General features: G+C 41.5%; 1 protein-coding gene across 1 annotated transcript; it reads right to left on the bottom strand.

Moving 5' to 3' along the window:
* Nucleotides 1-12503, bottom strand: plcxd2 (phosphatidylinositol-specific phospholipase C, X domain containing 2). The gene is made up of 4 exons (XM_067435396.1): nucleotides 12331-12503; nucleotides 10797-11263; nucleotides 3369-3610; nucleotides 1-257 (listed from the first exon to the last, which is right to left on the bottom strand). Exons 1-4 carry the CDS (start codon nucleotides 12428-12430, stop codon nucleotides 104-106), a joined length of 963 nt encoding a protein of 320 aa, XP_067291497.1. The 5' UTR covers nucleotides 12431-12503; the 3' UTR covers nucleotides 1-103.
* Between the last annotated feature and the right edge of the window lie 2280 nt (nucleotides 12504-14783).

The following is a 14783-nucleotide window of genomic DNA, read 5'->3' as shown; positions in this document are numbered from 1 at the left end:
ATATGGTATCTGTCAACTTGATAATCACATGCAGTGACGTCCATGTGATCCCTGTTCTTCGTGGTCGGCACAACTTCAGTCTTTGCGGTGCTCAAAGAAATGCTCATTTGCCGGACCGATCTTGAAGGAGGAGGTTATTTAATCTAATGACAGTGCTTGCGAAGTCCACAAGTTCTACGAAGTCTGAAGTGATGATATTGACCCCATCTTTGCCTGGCTTTTGTGCCTCCACCCATGTCATTATGGTTGGAAGGTTCCTGTGACAGAAACAACAGAAGTGCGTGTAACAGATGTGTAGGATGCATTGAATATTGCATATTTTAATAACATGCTGATTTAAAGTGCACATGCACACATTAAGCCTGAATTTATTAATGTTGTGAGACTGGTCTTGGTCTTGAATTGTCATTTTTACTCGGTCTTGTCTTGGTCTCAGACTTAGAGAACTCAGGATTTTCTTTCAAGACCACAACTGCCTGTAATATTGCTAAACTGAGAGATTTATTTATTAATATCATGAAAGTGATTGGATGTAAAAAGTACTGCTTCAGATGCAATCTGAACTTATTTCTATTTTGATTTATTTATTGTGCCGATTCAGAAATTAATTAGGGATTGTGTCAAAAATGTCACCAAAAATTAATACAAAATTCAAGATATTGTTGCAAAAAGTTCTTGTAGGAGATCTGGATTTATAACGTGATATAATTAACCAATATAGCAAAAGCAAGAGAGCTGTTTTCACAAATTTGAGCATGACTAGAAACATGATATTGCTTAAACATTTAATATATATTTTTAAACATTATCCTCAACATTATTTATGCATTTGTAACGTACCAATTCAGGTGTATCACCTCTGTAGTACAAAGATAAATTTTGTTGTTAATGATTTCATTTGATTGGTAACGGCTCTATACATTGTCTTATTCTAATTATATTTATTATAAACCATTTATCATAAGTCATTTCTCGGGTGGTAATGTGGATCTCTAGTGCTGGTCTGGTCTTGGTCTTGACTCAGTCTTGGTCTTGGTCTCAGATTGGGTGGTCTTGACTACAACACTAGCATTTACACTCATTTTCCACTTTATCTCTTTAATAACAGGCTGAAAACTTTCAAAAGTTTGGTGTCAGTAAGAATGCATTTAATTGATAAAATAATGTTACAATGAAGACATTTATAATGTTACAATATATTTCTCTTTCAAATAAATGCTGTTCTTTTGAACTTTATATTCATCAAAGAATCCTGAATAACTAAATCAACAGTTTCCACAAAGCAACACAACTCTTTTTTCAACATTGATAATAATATATTATATTTCTTGAGCAGTAAATCAGCATGATTTCTGAAGGATCATGTGACACTGAAGAGTATTGATGCTGAAAAATTCAGCTTTGCCATCACTGGAATAAATTACATTTGAAAATATTACAAATAGATAATAGTTCGCAATGTTACATTTTTACTGTATTTTTGATCAAATAAATGCAGCCTTTGTAAACATTAGAGACCTCTTTCAAAAACATTACAAAAAAATAACAGGTTGTATATATAGATTTGCAGAAATACACATGCATGTATAATCCACATGACAAAGCCACACTTGACTCGTCTACGGGAGCTGTTGAAATAGAATTAGCAAACAGAGATAAGTTCTACTTCAGGTCAGCCAAGTCAACTCCGACTAGAAATAAACTTCCCAAGCACCGCAGTCATCTACAGCAGCAGCCAGGACAAAACCAGGAAATGGGAAGCTCAGACTGTGTTTTTCCTGGAATAATAAACAATCCAACATCCACACTCAGGCAGAATTAAACAGCTTCCTCCGAGACGGCTGTCTCACTAGGATGTCCGCTAAGACAGCACGAGGCTCCATACTTCTGTGTTGGTCAATATATGTGCCACTATGTTTTATTAAGTCAAGACAGCCTAAGTTCATGTGGCTTATGTTAAAAATAGGATACAACATCTAGATTGTATACTATTTCTACTGCACATAATATGCAGAACTAAATTTCAAGGGGCCTATAGGAATTTTTTGAGGGGCCCCCTTCAGCCTGGGTCCAATGAGTAGGCTGGGACCTTAGCGGACCCCCTTCATTGTGATGACATTATGGTTTTGCTCAACAATGGTTCCTCACTCTGTTCCTGACACTTACAAAATGTTGGGCTGCCACCTAGTGGATGAATATATAATTATTTCAACAGTACACACAAGTTTGTTTTTGTGAAATGTGGGACATTCCATAGACGTAATGGTTTTTATACTGTACAAACCATATTTTCTATGCCCCTACACTGCCCCTGGCCCTAAACCCACCCATCACAGGAAACATTCTGCATTTTTACTTTCTCAAAAAATCTAATTCTGAATGATTTATAAGCCTTTTGAAAAGTGGGGACATGGGTAATGTCCTCACATTTCCCCCTCTCCTTGTAATACCTGTGTCATACCCATGTCATTATACACATTTGTGTCCTGATATTTCACAAAAACAAGCACATAACATTATGTTAATAATACTGATTATCTCTTCATCACGGCACCTGTTAGTGGGTGGGATATTAGGCAGCAAGTGGATATTTTGTCCTAAAAGTTGATGTGTTAGAAGCAAGAAAAATGGTCAAGCGTAAGGATTTGAGCGAGTTTGGACAGGGCCAAATTGTGACGGCTAGTTGGCCGGGTCAGAGCATCTCCAAAACTGCAGCTCTTGTGGGGTGTTCCCGGTCTGCAGTGGTCAGTATCTATCAAAAGTGGAAACAGTGGTGAACCGGCGCCATGTTCATGGGTGGCCAAGGCTCAAAGATGCACATGGGAAGCGAAGGCTGACACGTGTGGTTCAATCAAACAGACGAGCTACTGTAGCTCAAATTGCTGAAGAAGTTAATGCTGGTTCTTATAGACAGGTGTCAGAATACACAGAGCAAATTTAGACCAAAACACAGCATTGTTTTGGATGTTTAAGTTCTCGCAAATTTTTTTTATCTTTAGGTTCAGTCTTAAAAATGACAATGTGAACGATAAGCAAACCAGGACTAAAGCCTGGTTGGTTTCACAGACAGACTAGAATTAGGACTTAATTCAATTAGGAAGTTTAAGCTTTTATAAATGTGCCTTAGAAAAAAAACGGTGTGCCTTTTGAGACAAAATAATGGCAGTGACATATTTTAAGATATGTCAGTGCAAGTTGCTTTCGGCTCAAACATGCATTTTAGTCTGGGGCTAGGCTTAACCCTGGTCTGTGAAACCAGGGGTAAATGTATTATTTTCTTCGTGGTCCAGCCCAAAAGAGTGTGAACACACCATTAGTACTTCAGCTTAAAATAAAATAAAAATTCCTCCACCTAAATAAATACTCACTTCTCCACCAGGTAGTTTCTTAGCCCCCGTACCAGGCCTCTGGCAATGGTTTTGACACGTGGGGTTAAAATGGCCTGAGATACATGAAAGCTGCCGTATTTGGCTCGTTCACCCAGTGTGGTCTCCAGGAACTGGATGAGCTTGGTGGTGTCTGTGGTATTGGCCCAGGGAGCAGGAATTTTACTACCAGGCCACATCACAGGGCAGCCCTCAGCAGATGGATGATGGTAGAACACTAGGACCTGTGAAACCAAACAAACATGAGAGACTGAATGAGCCATTATTCTGAAGTCAAAATGATATTATTAGCTCACTAACATGTAGTGAAGTATTAAACTTTGGTGTGAATCTCATACCGTTTCCACAAAAGTCATAAATTATCGAAATATCAAAATGATTAAATTATCAAAGCAGCTGTTGCTCTAGGATTATAAAAATGGACCAAACAAATCTGAGGTAGCTGTCTGAATGTATGAACCAGCATGAATCAGACAACAGCTGAATCAAGAACACTGTGTGAAACTTTTTCTCTGCGATACAGAATGCACACATCAGAAAAAGACAACATATAACACAGAATAGCTTGAGCGATACATGTAGGACATGATATTTTAGTTCAGTCTCAAAACCATTTCTTTGTCATCTACTCCACACAGGCAGTATCCTATTGTCATGACCCTGGGCTGATCTGTCCGTTCATGTCTGTCTCTGTCATGCGTTTGTGTTTTGGAGCACTTGGGCTTGCTTTTAGTCACCTTGTGCTTTGCTGTCACTGTGGTGTCTGGTCCCACCCCCTTGTTATTCCACTCATTACCTCGTTATTGTTTCACTCTTTCCACCTGTGCTGTACCTATTAGATCTCCTATTTAAGTCCCTCTTGTGTGTTGTCTTGTGCCAGTTCGTTGTTTGGTGTGGCTGTGCAAGCACTCCTCTAGTCTGGTTGTCTGGTAGTCTGGTATTCTCTGATTCTGGATTTCTGTCCTGTCTTTGTGAGACCAAGCTTTAAGGACTGTTTGCCTTTGGATCTTCTTCTTTTAGTTTTGTTTTTTTCTGCTACGCTTCTGTTTTCTTTAGGTGGATTCCCTCTTCATCTGGCCCTGGTCTCGCTCTCTAACGCTGTCCACAGATCTCCTTTGCTGCCCTGCTTCACGTGCCATCTGAGCGCCGCCAGCCCTGCCTACTCTGTGCCTCGTGCTGTGCTTCTCCGCCTGGTTGATAGTCCTAATATTCTTCGGCAGAAGGCTCTGCTATTGACTCTTGTGTTGCCTTTTTGGATTTTTTTGTCTGGCCCTGTCCAGATTTTGATAAGACTTGTGATTCCTCTGTTCTGCTGTATCTATCTGGACTATTGTTAGCCTGTTTGGGTTGTTCCTGTTGTTTCAATAAACTGTATTTTGTTGCCTGCAGACTGAGTCCGTGTCCCGATCTGACAGAACGAACTGGCCCTGTGTTTCCTGTTTTGCAGATGGAGGCGGCTGATTTGTCTGGGGTCCCGGTGGGATACCATGATCTTTGGCAGGCCTTCAGCAAGTCCCAAGCCATGTCCTTGCCTCCTCACCGGCCTTATGATTGTGCCATCGAGCTCCTCCCAGGCACTTCTCCGCCCAAGGGTCACCTTTATTCCCTGTCTGGTCCAGAAAGAGAGGCTATGGACAAGTATATTCGTGAATCTCTTGATGCCGGTCTCATCCGTCCCTCCTCGTCCCCGGCTGGTGCAGGGTGCTTCTTCGTCAAGAAGAAGGATGGCTCCCTGCGTCCTTGTATTGATTACAGGGGTTTGAATGACATAACTGTTAAGAATAGGTATCCCCTGCCTTTAATGTCATCTGCCTTTGAACTACTGCAGGGAGCCAGGGTCTTCAGTAAGCTGGACCTCCGTAATGCTTATCATCTGGTCCGGATCCGAGAGGGGGATGAGTGGAAGACAGCGTTCATCACCCCCTCGGGACACTTTGAATATCGGGTCCTCCCTTTTGGCCTGACCAATGCCCCAGCTGTCTTTCAGGCCCTGGTCAACGACGTGCTGAGGGACATGGTTAACCAATTTGTCTTTGTGTACCTTGATGACATTCTAATATTTTCTCCTTCTATTCAGGTACACACCCAGAATGTTCGTCAGGTGCTACAACGGCTGTTGGAGAACCAGTTGTACGTAAAAGCGGAGAAGTGTGTTTTCCACGCAGAGTCAGTTTCGTTCCTGGGCTACATCATTTCGGCGGATGGCATCAAAGCCGATCCCGCTAAGGTAAGGGCCGTAGCCGAGTGGCCAACTCCAGACTCACGCAAGGCTCTGCAGCGGTTTCTGGGATTCGCCAACTTCTATCGGCGTTTCATCCGGAACTTTAGTCAGGTTGCTGCACCCTTGACGGCTCTCACCTCCACCAAGGTACCCTTTAGATGGAATTCGAAAGCCCAGGGGGCCTTTGATGTTCTCATGTCCCGGTTCATCTCAGCTCCTGTTCTTTCTTTTCCAGACCCTGAACGGCAGTTTATTGTGGAGGTAGATGCCTCTGAGGTTGGGGTAGGTGCGGTCCTGTCTCAGCGGTCCCCTAGAGATGGGAAGGTACATCCCTGTGCCTACTTTTCTCACCGCCTGAGCCCAGCTGAACGGAATTATGACATAGGGAATCGGGAGCTGTTGGCGGTCAGGCTGGCTCTGGGCGAGTGGCGTCACTGGTTGGAGGGGTCGACGCAGCCCTTCTTGGTTTGGACGGACCATAAGAACTTGGAGTATGTCCGCTCGGCCAAGAGGTTGAGCTCTCGCCAGGCCCGCTGGGCACTCTTCTTTGGCCGATTCAACTTCACTCTCTCGTATCGGCCAGGCTCTAAGAATATCAAGCCAGATGCCCTCTCTCGTCTTTTTGGGGTTCCTGGGGGAGGTGCACCAGCTGATACCATTGTTCCTAAGGAGATGGTGGTGCGGTCCCTTTGCTGGGGTGTCGAGAAGCGTGTGGAGGAAGCCATACGAGAGAGAGAGGTGCCGAGGGGGTGCCCGGATGGTAGGCTATTTGTGCCGGCTGCATTGCGCCCTGAAGTCCTCTGGTGGGGACATTCGTCCAAGTTAGTCTGTCATCCAGGAGTCCGGAGATCGCTGGCCGCCATCCGCCAGCGATTCTGGTGGCCTTCCATGGCCCAGGATGTCAGGCAGTTCGTGTTGGCCTGCTCGGTTTGCGCCCAGAACAAGAGTTCTAACCAGCCACCCGTTGGTCTGCTTCACCCCCTACCCATCCCCTCCCGCCCCTGGTCACACATAGCCCTTGACTTTATCACTGGTCTTCCCCCATCTAAGGATAACACTGTAGTTTTGACAGTGGTGGATTGCTTTTCCAAAGCAGCCCACTTCATTCCCCTTCCCAAATTGCCCTCAGCCAGGGAGACCGCTCAAGTGGTGGTTGATCACATCTTCCGGATTCACGGTCTTCCTGTAGACGTGGTTTCCGATAGGGGGCCACAGTTTGTCTCCCGGTTCTGGAAGGAGTTCTGTCGGCAGATCGGGGCCTCTACGAGTCTGTCGTCAGGTTTTCATCCGCAGACCAATGGGCAGTCCGAGCGGGCAAACCAGGATCTGGAACAAGCGCTCCGCTGCCTGACATCCCAGAATCCGAGCTCAAGTTACCTCCTACACTTGGTCGGGTACACCCAGTCTTTCATGTTTCTCGGGTTAAACCTGTTTCGTTCTCGCCTTAACCCATCTGTTTCTATCCCTCCCTCCCCTCGTCTAGTGGATGGTTCCCCAGTCTTCACTGTCAGAAGATTGCTGGATGTCAGACGTCGAGGTCGGGGGTTTTCAATATCTTGTGGACTGGGAGGGATACGGCCCGGAGGAGAGGAGTTGGATTCTGGCTCGGGATATTCTGGACCGGTCATTGGTCGAGTACTTCTACCGGAAGCGTGGTGGGCCTCTCCCTGGGGCGCCTGGGGGCGCTCCTAGGGGGAGGGGTACTGTCATGACCCTGGGCTGATCTGTCCGTTCATGTCCTGTCTCTGTCATGTGTTTGTGTTTTGGAGCACTTGGGCTTGCTTTTAGTCACCTTGTGCTTTGCTGTCACTGTGGTGTCTGGTCCCACCCCCTTGTTATTCCACTCATTACCTCGTTATTGTTTCACTCTTTCCACCTGTGCTGTACCTATTAGATCTCCTATTTAAGTCCCTCTTGTGTGTTGTCTTGTGCCAGTTCGTTGTTTGGTGTGGCTGTGCAAGCACTCCTCTAGTCTGGTTGTCTGGTAGTCTGGTATTCTCTGATTCTGGATATCTGTCCTGTCTTTGTGAGACCAAGCTTTAAGGACTGTTTGCCTTTGGATCTTCTTCTTTTAGTTTTGTTTTTTTCTGCTACGCTTCTGTTTTCTTTAGGTGGATTCCCTCTGCATCTGGCCCTGGTCTCGCTCTCTAACGCTGCCCACAAATCTCCTTTGCTGCCCTGCTTCACGTGCCATCTGAGCGCCGCCAGCCCTGCCTACTCTGTGCCTCGTGCTGCGCTTCTCCGCCTGGTTGATAGTCCTAATATTCTTCGGCAGAAGGCTCTGCTATTGACTCTTGTGTTGCCTTTTTGGATTTTTTTTGTCTGGCCCTGTCCAGATTTTGATAAGACTTGTGATTCCTCTGTTCTGCTGTATCTATCTGGACTATTGTTAGCCCGTTTGGGTTGTTCCTGTTGTTTCAATAAACTGTATTTTGGTGCCTGCAGACTGAGTCCGTGTCCCGATCTGACACCTATGAGATTTTCATGATAGACAATGCAAGGCTAAGCTAATGTGTAACTGCATGTAACCCTATCCATGTATTCACTCAAGTGAAAGCAGTCGAATAAACTGCTGCTGTCTCCGAGTTTCTCTTTGTCTTCTTGTTTGACCTCTCTTGAATGACTAGCTTTTGCAACTTTTGTAAGGATTAATCTAATATATTCAGGGAAGACCAATGATTAACATTTGATTCTTTATTACATTTCTTTAGTATTTTTTACCTCAATACTAATGTTAGACCTACCTGACAAAAATTGTCTTTAAAAACAAAAATGCACTGCATAACCAAAGGTTTGGGTGAGATAATTATATACATTTATATAACAAGTGTCACTTATAAAGGGGGAATTCCCCCATTTTCAGAAATAATAATTATTCAGAATTCAGATTCAGATTATTCAGAAATAATCAATTCCCTGAATGAATGTCTGTAAAATTCCCTATAAATAAATCTATATGATAAAAAGAAGGCTTCAAATAAATCGGTATCTGTGATCAGATCAGCAGATACTGCGTCCTGTGATCGGCTCCAAAAATCCTGATCGGAGCACCCTTAACTGATATGTCTTTAAAACGCATACAGATAATAAACTTTCATGATGATGAAGAACTGCATTGTGACGTGAGCATGACCGCAAAACAGATGATAATCAAAACCAAACTGATGTTTTAGTTTTTGGCAGAGTATTAGCTGTGAAGGAGGAAAGCAGGGTGTGGAGCAGCCGCTCATTTGCATTTGAAGATACATGCATGAAAACAGCATGTTTTTTTTCCACTCAAAAATGGGCATGTGCAACATGGTCTAATAAATAATCTGTGGGCTATTTTGTGTTGAAACTAGACACATTCTGAGACTTACATTGCATTTTGTAAAAAGGGGCATAATACGGCCCCATTATTGCTTTCTCCTATATCCAGGTTTTAAAATAAATAAATAAATATATTTTGTGTTGTTGTTGTTGTTATTTTGGGTTATTCTAATGCTTGTGTTGTTACAATTAAATTGAAAGCAAGTTTATGTAAGATTGTGGCCAAAACTGGTACTGCAGGTGTACCCCTCCCACCGACTCGAGGTTGGCAGATAGGCTGCAGGATCCAGCAGGAAGGTTTGTAGCTGCAGCTGTGGTAACCAGAGCAGATCTGGCAACCCGGATGCCGAAACACTACTGACTTTGTGATTGGTAGATAGGTGGAGGGTCGAGCTTCAGGCCAACATCAACATCAGTTGAGGGCTGCAACAACAACTTTTAAATGACAATATCCTATGTCTGCCAAATGCATAAATGTAAATGACAATATCCTGGCTGGACTACTGTTGTGAGTGATATAAGTATCTGAAATTAACATGATTTCTTAATGTCTAGTGACATATCAGGGCCATTTTATGATTAATTGAAATACATTTCTTACATACAGTTCCTTTAAAGTTATCTTGAAGTCTGGAAGTTTGCTGAGGCCCCTTAATAAGCGCCTCCCCAACCCCTCTCAGTTGAGAACCACTTCCTTTATTCATGGTGGTTACTACTGCACAAGCAAACGCCACTCACATTTTCAAGTAGATTATAAAATATACTTGAACATACAACTAGCAACTCTGAAAAATCGCCAGAACATTAAAGATCTTGGTTCACCACCTTTTCTGTCACTAAGCTGAATCAGAATCAGTTATGTCCACAAAGGCTAACATGAGAATCTGCTAATCTTGAAGGTGTTCACAAATAGCCTAGTGCTTACAAGGATGAGTTTCCAGTTGTTTCCATTTGTACACCTGTCTGTCTCCATCAGAGTGGAAGTTTGACATTAATCCTACAGTGATTAGGGTCAGTCCACAGCAGGAATAGCTGACCTCTGGTGCAGCACACCCGTGTAGACACACAAAGAGTCACTACCACTGCATGAGATGGTAACAAAACAGTCTGAACCGCAAGTTTGGCATTAGAGTTAAAAGCAAACCCACACAATTTCCACTTATATCCTGTCGTTTATGGTGCTGGTGCAAATGCAGGTCATACAAGAACAATAAACTGACTGAATTGATAATGATTTGTATAGTTTGTGTATTTGATGCTATGAGACAGTGCTGGCACTTGTATCAGTAACAGGAAAAGCATTTTATTTGCCAATTTTATTTTTAACAGCTGTTTAGTTTTAACAGCCAGTAATTTAAGTCAGTTTCAGTATGACTAATCGGCTAATCTCAGTGACAAAGTCTTGTATCTTTTTTTACAGTGTTAAACAGTCAACTTCTTATTATGTCACTATTTTTCCCCTACGTCATCACAAGTTGTTTATTATATACCATATCATCAAATCTCAAAGTGACATGACATGAAGGTATGATGGTATGGTCAAGTATGGCCAAGTATGACATGGCCCTATCATAGTATTTATTTTTCTACTATGGAAGTCAATGGGGTCCAAGACCTGCTTTGTCACAAACATTTTCCCAAATATCTTCCTTTGTGTACAGCAGAACAAAGAAATGTAAACAGGTTTGGAACAACTTATGGGTGAGTAAATTATGAATTTTCATTTTTGGGTGAACTATCCCTTTAGTATATACATTAGCAGATATGAAAATACCTGAAAGACAGTGACAGATTAGCTCTACCATTAGATTAGCTTTTTTGTTCTCATCAAATTTCAACTTTACTGTATAAAGCCTTCATTATTATCATCCTGAGCTCACCTGGTACTTGTTCTCCCACAGATAGTTTAGAGTGATCTCCTCCACCACGTCAATCTTGCAGAGCTTGTGACCAAACACGTCCTTCAACATCCTTATTAGGTATTGATGATGCTCCTCGCTCATTGCATAATGATGATTAAAGTCTAAAAAAACAACCTCTTTCTTGTGCACGTTCAGAAAACTGTTAATGTCACTAAGACCATCACGTACTTTGTGTCCAAACAGCCCATGTATAAAGTATATCTCGTGGCCTGGTTCTCCTGGTTTGGTCGACACACGCAGGTCGAAATAGCGTATCCCTCCTTCAAGCTGTTCCCTGAAGGTGAGGTTCTGAGTCATGGACCACTTCTTCATCACTTTCTTGGCAAAAAAGCGGAATATCGCAGCTAGGTGCTTCACGTATGCTTTCTGGTCAGGACCAACTGGAGCGTGCTCATCCACCCAGAAGCTGAAGGAATCATGAGACCCTAAAGCATGAACACAAAGGCAGCATCATGTCAAATTCAAACATTTTAAAACCTGGATATGCATAAAAAAAAGTAAAAGGCTTGACACTTTAATTTAAGTTAATTTAGCCATTATGTTGTTTATTTAAAAATTATTGTTAAAAATCCAGCGTTCAATAATCAGTTATTGACTATTAAAAAATGAAATCAAAGGAACAGGTTTCAACATTTAAGTCCTCGAATGAAAACTTAAAAAAAGGAAACATTTACATCCTGAAAGGATAATGGTGTTATTGTCGTATCATGTTTTATTAGTTTACAGATTTTTACATGATTTTAATAAAGGGGATTATTATTATACAAATACAAAATTAAATAAATAACTAAAATATAGGCCTATAATTATTTTATTTTTTTATAAATAAAATTGATAATAAAAAGAGAGTATGACTAAATAAATTAAATTTAAAAATAAATAAAGTGTGTATAGAAATTCATAAAATATAGGCCTAGGCTATAACTGAAAAAATAATATAAATTGTATATTTTATTAGAAATTAACAACCATACTTTATTTTTTTAGTTTATTTATTCAATTTATGTTATACTCTTATGTAGTTGTCATTTGATTTATTCATATGATTATTATATTATATTATTTAACATTTAATTATTTTAATATGATTAATTATTCTTTTTTTAGTAGGTTTCTTATTATTTGACATTTCCATTCAATGCTATATCTTTAATCATATGATAGTGTGGTTCAAGGTTAGTTTTCATGACTAAGAGATAAGAGAATGTTTCCATTTCGAGGTTTTTAATGCCACAGAGCGATACTGTGAAGTGTGAACGTCACTAGACAACAGCAGTATTTCCATTGCTCTTGCTTTGGCATAACATTTGTTGGATAACGACTGTCAGATGAAGTCTGTCTGAGCATTGAAACATATTCAAGATGATTTAATTCATCATTTCGTCTCCTGCTTCTGCTCTTCGCTGGCTTTCTCACTGAATGGAAAATAATTCCTCGTTTCGCTTTAGTATTTCTTTAAATGAAATGTTAAAGGTCAGAGAAGTTCTCTCACCAGGAACCGCGAGGTGCTTGAGGGGCATTGATGTGAGGGCAGGGCACAGCGAGCCCATCCAGTCGGCGTTGGAGGTGCTGCCTGTGGGTCGCGTCTTCATTTCCTCTAGTTAAGCGGTTCAGCGCTAACATGCACGATGCCAATTCAACTCCGACCCAGGCCAAGCCAATCCAGCAATCATCGTTACCTCACGCGAAATCATTACAGTTAATCGACATCAACACGCGATTTATATCAAGATAACAATAATTTACTCATTATACTAACATCACTAGCCTATGTGTGAGACAAACTGCAGATGTAGAGCGAGCTGTAAGTTAATCTTCTTAAACCGAAATTACAATCCTTATCCTCCTCCTTGCTTCCCTGCTGGAGTTAAAACGTCTTGGTCAGGGCTTATTATCCCCGCCCTCTCTCTCCCCATTAGGCAGGTAACAGATGGACAGTTCACCTCCAGGACTGCAAGTGGATATAGCCTAATGCCTAAAGAGCATGGACACTTTTGACTTACTGACCACACCTGACCTGTGTGATCCATTTCAGTTTTTTAGCAGTGAAGAGCTCATAGGAGACTCAATGTACTATCGAAAAAACCAAAATGGTCACAAAGTAGGGGTTAAATTAATAACCTCAAGTAAAATATCTAGGGTCAGCCAGAACGACTTCCATAATTACAGAAAAGCATATGGCCCAACATTTGACGTTGGAAAGCTTTTTGAACTTTCTACTAAAATACGGACTGGAAGAAGCTAGATATTTTACTTTGTAAAGGTTTAAATATGGATATTTTTTTTACAAAATACCACAGATACGCGTCAAAAGGTCTTTATTAAAGGGATAGTTCACCCAAAATTTGATTTGTATTTGCTTACCCCAAACCCATCCAAGATGTAGGCCTATCTGTTTCTTCAGTAAAACACAAATGAAGATTTTTAACTACAACCACTGTGCTGGTAGCCTGACAAGCCAGACCCACATCAAGATGTTTGGTCTGGAAACTCACCATAGACAGGGCTCAGTCCGAGGGGCGGGATAAACGGTTGTCTTTCAAACTCCCTCTGCACGCGATAGGATAGCGGTACACCAACTGGAGCAACGACGGTGAAGGGGAGCTCGCTCCTCGCTGACTGATTAAACATTTGCCGTATCCGGTCGGCTAAACTCCGAACACATCTTCCCTTTTTAAGAATGACTTCAGTGCCGCTCTTTGTTCTTTTCTCAGAGGAAAGCTTAACTCCAAGTCTTCCGGAGGCGCGGGCAGAGCTGATTCGAAAGACCGCCGCAGTTCGCCAGTTTCTGTGTTTACTAGAAGACTGTGTTACTAGAAGCACGCAAACGCAACTCGGCCGTCGTCATTATGGCCCCGCCCGCCGACTCTATAGCCTACCTACACGATGTGATTGGGCCGTCCAGATTCTGAGGAATACAGCTCAGATAGGAATTGAGAGTTGCTAGACCACACTTGCGGGCAAATTAAATTTGCTGCCGCTAGGGTGCGTCTAGATTTCTAGGCTACCGTGCTGGTATAATGCATGTCAATGGGTTGTGTTTTCTATGACAGTCACGTGAGAGTAAAAAACACATAGATATACAGATCCATATTAAACCCTGTTGTTCGTGGCGACACATTGATGTCTTAAGACACGAAACGATCTGTTTCTACAAGAAACCGAAAAGTATTTATTTTCTTTACCTCATATCAGAAGAATCTCATCTAGAACTCCCAATGCCATTATGCTGCATTCATGTGCTCTCGGAATTATCGTAAATATGACTTTCCTAGGTAAAAATTGCACATGAACAGCCTCCAATTTCAAAAATCATGACTTCAGAAGTGAGTATTATCAAATTTCTGGTAGCATGTGAAGGCAAAATTTATTTCGTCAAGTAATGTCGAAAACCCGGCACGATCATAGATATTTATTTACATAGATTCCTCCACCCCCCCCCCCGTGTGGGCGTGGCCTAAATACACTCTGTCTCTATCCGGTGTCATGACAAATCCTGTCCGCCTGTGAAATTGTGTCCAGTGGTAACGGTTTTAAATGCCTGATCAAAAGTTGTTATGGTTCTGGACAAGCAATTGTTTAAAAAAACACTGTGAATTCATTGCCATACTAAATACACACATACACACGCAAAACATTTATTTGAAATATGTAATTGATTGCTATAATGGGAGCAAAAACATGTTCTGAATTATTTTATTATTTTAGACTGATAAACTAACCAATACAAAATCATGACATAGTAATGTACCTATAATGTAAATAATAAAGAATTTAACCCCCCCCCCCCAGCAATATACAGAACAGGTGCACAAAATAAATAGATTATATACGATATATGCTTGTATATTTCTTATATACTTATATAAGCACTTATAGCTTTAGTTATATACTACTAATATATGAAACATATGCTTTGTAAGACATTAAAGACTATTTTAACAC

Source organism: Pseudorasbora parva, chromosome 24 (genome assembly GCF_024679245.1).
Source record: "Pseudorasbora parva isolate DD20220531a chromosome 24, ASM2467924v1, whole genome shotgun sequence".
Taxonomy (NCBI): domain Eukaryota; kingdom Metazoa; phylum Chordata; class Actinopteri; order Cypriniformes; family Gobionidae; genus Pseudorasbora; species Pseudorasbora parva.
Note: the sequence above shows the minus strand (reverse complement) of the source record. Positions and strands in the feature narration are given on the sequence as shown.